The following is a 6,650-nucleotide window of genomic DNA, read 5'->3' on the forward strand; positions in this document are numbered from 1 at the left end:
CACCAATATGTCCCCAGAGAGGTGCCTTTGGCCAGTCTGAGGCTTGCAAAAAGAGAGTTGGGATGCAGTAAGGTTAGATGGCATATGCTACGTAGTCTTAGGCTGATCTCAGCGCAGGCCGTTACCTGTGGTGCTCACCCTTGCAGGGATCCCGAGGGCCCATGGGGAATCAGACTCTTGTCTCATCTGAAAACACTCTTCATGGTTATATTTGACTTTCACTTATTCTCTAGCTCTATTATTAATGTTTACTTTCAAGACAATTGTGAACTATCTTGAAATGCTTCAGCAAAATACCTCAACTTGTTAGAGCATAATACAACTCAAGGCTGAATTCAAGCTTGAAAAAGCCTTGACTCGTGCTGGACTGTTTCTGCAGAAGTAGACTGATAGAACTGTTACACCAGCAATGGTGGGTGACTTAACATCCTCTTCCTATTTCATCTATATCTTTGAATTTTAATTCAGTGATTTTTCTTTAAATAACTTCTACCAACTATGCCTACAGTCTTTCACTACCGCCTATTGATGTGGATAGCTCTCGGTAGTCATTCCACATCTATGTTAAACATTAATCACAGACTTTTGCTGAGATTTCTGAAGTAGCCTAGGAGACTGAGATACATAATTCCTGTTTATTTTACCAGGCATTGTGCATCAAAATCCCCCAAGGTGGCCTTGGCTACATCAGCAAAAACTGTATTTATGATTTAATATAAATATGGAACGACTATGGAGCATCGTAGACAAATCTCTGTTCTCATCTGTAATGTCCTACAGTATTTTGCTTTTTAATTTGTGCTCATTTGACCAATCACTTTATGTAGCACATTGTAAAATGCACTGCAATGCAACGGTGCAGTCCAAATGTGGATGAAACTAATAAAGAAGAACCTGGTAGCAACAGCAAGTATTAGCACCATTAGATCCTTGCAGTTAATATACCAGCCTACATGTTAATTGTACTGCTCTGTCCTGAAGAGAAAGTCCCAAAGCACTTAGCAAATTACACTTTGAAACTGCTTCTGCCTCTGAAACAGAAGCGCTGGAGCATGCCCTGTCTTTTGAGCAGGGTCAAAATTCAGCCCTAAGGCAGTGTGTGAATGGTGGAGCAAATTGGGGCTGCCTATCTCCACAGGCCCAGCCGAAAATTACTAGATCAGAAATGGGGGTGGTGGTGGGGCAAGTTACGTGATGATCTCATTTTAGTGCACAGAAGCTTTTTGAGTAACTTGCAGAAAACAGGTGTCCTAGTTTTCCCTAACTGTCCTGTTCTGATTATCTGCCAGGTTACAGGTCATGCCAATTCCTAACTGGGACTTAATTCAGTATTTTCTTTGGGGTCGAAAGGGAAAGTTAAACTCTCTTTTCTCTTTGCAGCTTCACCTATCCTTCTGTTACAGAAGTAACACAGTTAAAAGACCCCACACCAAACATGCCATCCTCAGCTATTTCAGTGTGCTGCCTTCAGCAGGAGCAATGATGGTCCATCAGGAAGGACTTCAGGTCATAGTCCTCAAGATTATCTCAATGTGGTAATACTTTGTCAAATTACAACCACATCAAGACAAGTTTAAAACCAGTCCCACACTACCTATGCCCTGTTCATTTCTATCACAAAGTCCAGGGAGAGTTTTGCCTTAGACCACAGCAACAGCAGGACTGAGATTTTCCAAGGTGAATACATCAGCGCATAGCTCTCTGCATCCTTTGTAGTGTGCAGTCCTACAACCACTCACATAAGCCACTGTAATCACAGGCTTCTGCCTGCCTACATCGGACACTCGCTGGAGACAGGGCTAAGTTTTGCTTCCAGCATAGACAGTCATCACTCAAAGTTTGGTCTTTCTCTTAGTTCCAATCTGGAGAAAAAAATCACTTTGCTTGAAATCAGAAACTGACTTGCATCTCCATTTTGTTTCTTCTTATAGCAAGGAATTGATGGGTGTGCTTGTGAATCAGCACGTTGGGAGGATTCATTTTTTTCTGGTGAAATCATAAATGATTGTTCTCCTCCACAAAGAAGAATCAACCTACGTTTCCCAAGCACTTTCGAAATGCCTTTTCTAGACTCCATTGCATAGCCCAATTTTGGAAAGTTAAGATCTCTGGGTTTAAGAAAAACACATAAATAGGGTGTTTCTGATTGATTGGTTGGTTTTTGTTTTTTGTTTTTTGTTTTTTTTCCTAAGAGCTATAGTAGAAGTACAGTTTTCAGAATATCACTGTCTGGAAAGCATCCGAAGTAAAAATAAGGGAACAGGATTCCTTGCTATATGCATCAGGGAAACAAAATTTCTACTCATTCTAGCAAGTTTCAAACTCAGCCATCCCTCTGAGCAGTCACGATCTTAGCTTACTCACTAGAAAGCCCACACCAGCCAGCAGCCTGCACCGAGCCCTCCTGTTGCAGCCTTGCGCTACCGCCTATAGCCTGCAACCTGCCAGGTGAGACGGAAGGTCCAAGCCTTAGTCATCGCATCGCAGCCCCCTGGCTGTGCAATGCCACAGGTCAGAGCATTCAGCAGGGTAGGCCTGGTTGTCTGAGCTCCTCGTGCACACACACGGCGTCCCCCGCCCCCCCAGCCTTCCCACAACAGCGTTACGGGCATAAAGAACCGATCCGAGACAGTAAGCAGGAAAGCAAATCGCTCCCTTCCCTCTGACACCAGCACATTAAGATGAAGTGTAAAGCCCGCTTGTTTTGTTCAGCTGCTCCGCACCACCCAGAGCCAAGGTTTTTCATCTCCTTAAAAAAGCCCACAGCAAAAATTCAAACGCAACTGGCAACTCACCCGAAGTGGCTGGCTAAACTCATGGAAATGCAGAAGAGGAAGAAGTTTTTGATCATGATAAAGCCAGAGACACTCCCATTGTCCATTCCAGAGGAGAGGAGGAACGCAGGTGGTTGCTTTGGTGAAGGTGCAGCTGCTCACTTTGTTCTTATGCTGCAACAATACTAAAAAAAAGGATAAATTATTACATGGACAAACAGCAGGATGGCCAAGTTCAGCTAACACCGCATCTTCTGCTGTCTGTGTTTTTCACAAACTTATCTAGACTTATGTAAACATCAGCTGTTTATGTAAAATTGCATATCTTCAAGGACGTGTTTTACTTTCTGCTGACAGAAAAGTGCAAGCCAGGAAAAATTCTTAGTGGCTCAATTTTCCCTTATATTCGTCCATGATACAAGTAACTACAGAAACAGTCACCATTTCCTAAATGCCAATTTCGACCCTTTACCTATTTCAACAACTTCCAGACGCCTGCAAACCCAGGCTGTGTGCAGCCTCCGCATCCTTTCCTTCCATCACAATTTTTTCCCATTAAATACCCTGCTTCCCTTTCCAAAATCCCAGTTGAAATGCCAAGAAACACCTACTGCTTCTTGGAATTCACGCTGCTGATGCACGGCTTAGCAAAAGAGAGGGTGGGATGGGGAAGGGGTGGGGGGAGTGAAAAGTGACCTTCCTCGCAAAGGCACATAAACCTCACGCTAGCAGGAAGAATGACAGTCATATAGCTGCTCTAGCAACTGCTGCTTTTTGGATACCTGCCTTAGCCACCAGCCCACCAATTTCAGCACTGTGCACTAAAAAAAAAAAAAAAAAACCAAACAAAAAACAAAAAACCAAACAAAAAAAATCCAAACAAACCAAAACCCAAACAAATAAATAAAAATAATAATTAAAAAACCCCAAACAAAAATATCACAAAACCCCAACAACCCCCGAAAACACACCCAGAGAGAAGCTGCCTGCCTTTCCCACCTGAACCCTATGCCCCCGCGATACACCGCTCCGCAACTTACTCTCCCCTCCGCGCCGGCTCAACGAGGCGAATATCCCAAACCAAAAGCCGCCCGCCGGGGCTACCCCCGTCCGGCCAGGCCCGGTCCGGTCCGCGCTGCCCCGCGGCGGCTCCCGCTCGCTCCGTACCGCTCCGCACCGCGCACTGCGGGGCCGCCGCTCCCTCCCGCACACGCGCAGCCCCGGCCCGCCCGCACCTGCCCGGCCGCCGCCGCCGCCCGCTCCGCGGAGGGTGGCACCTGCTCGCCCGCGCCGCGCTCGCTCCACCGCCCCTTCCCTTCTCCCCTTCCCTCCCATCTCCTCCCCGCGATGCCCCCAGGCTTGCCCCCACCCGACCCCGCCAAAGTTTTCTGCGGCCATGTGCGCGGCGGCGGGCGCAGGGGCGGCCGCCCGTGGGGGCGGGGGGGGCTGCGGCCAAGGGCTCCCCGCCGCCCTCCGCGGGAGCGGAGAGCCCGGCGCTTACCAGCCGCCGGCGGGGGGACGAGGGCGAGGGGGCGGTGTTTGCCCGAAAGTTGCGGAGCGGCAGCGGGAGCGGAGCGGGAGCGGCGGCGCTGCCTCCCCGCCGCTGCCAGGCGCGGCCCCGCCGCAGCGCCGCGCCCGCGCCGCCCCCGCCAGGAGCCGGCGGCCGGGAGCGCGGCCTCTGGGACCCCCCTCGGAGGGGCCGCGCCGGAGCCCCGGGGGCGCCCTGCGATCCCCGCATCGGCCTCCCGCGAGCAGCCCCCGCCGCGTCCCCTGGGGGGCACCGAGACCCCGCGGCGAGAGCCCCGGCCACCTCGCAGCAGGTGAGGCTTGCCGGTGAATAGCTCCTTGCACGCACGAACCATAGAATGACGGAATGATTTGGTTTGGAAGGGACCTTAAAGACCACCTAGTTCCAACCTCCCTGCCACGGGCAGGGACACCTTACACTAGACCAGGTTGCTCAAAGCCCTGTCCAACCCGGCCTTGAACACTACCAGGGATGGGGCAGCCATGCATCTACGCATACACACAGCTACAGACCCATACACCCAAAGACCTGCGTCCATGTTCCTCTTCCATGGCTCTTGGAACTGGCCTGAACCATTACAGCCCTCATGATTAGATATCCATCGTTTCTATCAGCATTAAAACATTTCAGGAGACCTGCAATGACTTCAAGGTTTCCTTGCGACTGTCGGTGGTGTTATTCCAGAAAAATGGAGGCACTGCTTCACAGCCTCGGTACGGGGAGCACTACCCTCACTACATGTTCAAGCCCCAGGCATTACTTACTGCTGGCAGGTGGGGAAGGGTCGATGTGTGTTCAACTGTTCAAAAAATGAAATGGGGGTTCCTTGAGGCACCATGCATCATTTTGTAGCATGTGCATGCTACATGTGATGAACACGATTTCAGTGTTCTTCACACGTTCATCATGGTCATACTGTTGTGACCAGGCTTCCAAATAATACTCCAAACTCCATTATTAAATTATCAGATCTAATGAGGTAGTGTCTGTCTTTCAGGCAACATTATGGATCAATGAAATACCCGTCTTTTCCCTTTGTCCAAAAAAAGCTCTATGAAATTAATCCTTCCAATCCCTCCTGATACCAATACTGATTCTGCAGTTCATTGCGGTGGAGGGTGCTGCTGCATGCGTGCCCGGTTCGCGATCTTCACGGTTTGAATTGAAAACTGGTTCTTCTGAATTCAAATTTCCATTTTAATTCTTTTTTTGGGGGGTGGGGGGGTGAGGTGGTGTAACATGTGGTACTTAGCTGCGTTCAGCTTTTCCAGCAGTGATTTATGATCTTAAATGCAGAGCCAATGACATACGTTGTTCCTTAGTGACTTCAGCAAATACCAAATTGTGAATGAATGTTGCTATCAGACTCGCTTTCCCGGTACTTAAAAATATCTGAGCAAAGTAGTATGAAGCACCAGTAGTTTCTCATGATAATGTTCTTGCCTGGGAGCGTTTAAATCAGATTTATTTCTTTTTACAGAGCTGTGATTTCTAGTAGGAACTATTTATAGCTCTGTACAGGTGATGTTGTAAAAACACGTGATCTTTAAATAATTTTGCAAAAGAAAATAAAAAAATAATAAAATAATTGAATAATTTTACAAAAACAAGCGTAGAAACACCGGACCAACCTTTCTATGGGACCGGGTGAGTGGAACTGAGCTTCCATCCTTCTGACTCGCTCCACCTTCCCCATGAAGCCATATGCAGCACATCCACTTCGCCAAGTTTAAGGCGTATTTAAGAATCGGAGAACCGAAATAGCAAGAAAATGGTAAAGAAAAACTTGCGGGGGGCGGGAGGAGGGATAAAGAAACAATAAAGGAGAAAGGACTTCGTGAAACGACGAGACGGGTAGTCGTCGAGTTCCCCCGTTCACCCAGGTGGCCACCGGGGCTCGGGGCCGCAGTTCTCCGCGCCGCCGCCAGGGGGCAGCGCCGCTCCGCGGAAGTCCGGTGCGGCGCGCAGCGCGCCCTGAGGCTGAGGAGTCGGTGGTTTTGGGGGTGCCGGGCAGGATCCGGTGGGTGATTTACTGAGCAGGGTGGCCAGTGAAGCGATGGGAAGCCACCGCGTGCTATGCGAATCCTTAAACGTCACCAAAATAAGTGGGCTGGGAGGAAAAGGCGTCGCGGGCATCGCTGGTGGCGGCCGTACCCGCAAGGAAGTGCGTCCCGTGGCTCCCAACAGCGGCGTCGGGTATTACTTTTTCCCTATAGCCTTGTCTGTCTGATAGCAGTGTAATACAGATCCGGTGCTCTTTGCCAGCTCATTATAGCTAATAATGCAATGTATCAGAAACATGTTGTTTATATTAGCTCCTGGGCAAAGATGCATTCTTGAGAGCTTGT

General features: G+C 49.1%; 1 protein-coding gene across 2 annotated transcripts in view; it reads right to left on the minus strand.

Moving 5' to 3' along the window:
* Nucleotides 1-4,405, minus strand: part of GABRA5 (gamma-aminobutyric acid type A receptor subunit alpha5) — a 55,291-nt gene extending 50,886 nt beyond the window's left edge. The window contains exons 1-2 of one of the 2 annotated variants that reach the window (XM_030476086.1): nt 4,276-4,405; nt 2,796-2,959 (exon numbers count right to left, since the gene is read on the minus strand). In XM_030476086.1, the coding sequence (XP_030331946.1) occupies nt 2,796-2,881 (86 nt within the window). In that variant the 5' untranslated portion in view covers nt 2,882-2,959; nt 4,276-4,405. Of the gene's footprint in view, nt 1-2,795; nt 2,960-3,814; nt 3,925-4,275 lie in introns of those variants that run through there. The other variant, XM_030476088.2, reaches the window with a different exon arrangement.
* Between the last annotated feature and the right edge of the window lie 2,245 nt (nt 4,406-6,650).

The sequence above is a fragment of the Strigops habroptila genome, chromosome 2 (genome assembly GCF_004027225.2).
Source record: "Strigops habroptila isolate Jane chromosome 2, bStrHab1.2.pri, whole genome shotgun sequence".
In the NCBI taxonomy this organism is placed as follows: domain Eukaryota; kingdom Metazoa; phylum Chordata; class Aves; order Psittaciformes; family Psittacidae; genus Strigops; species Strigops habroptila.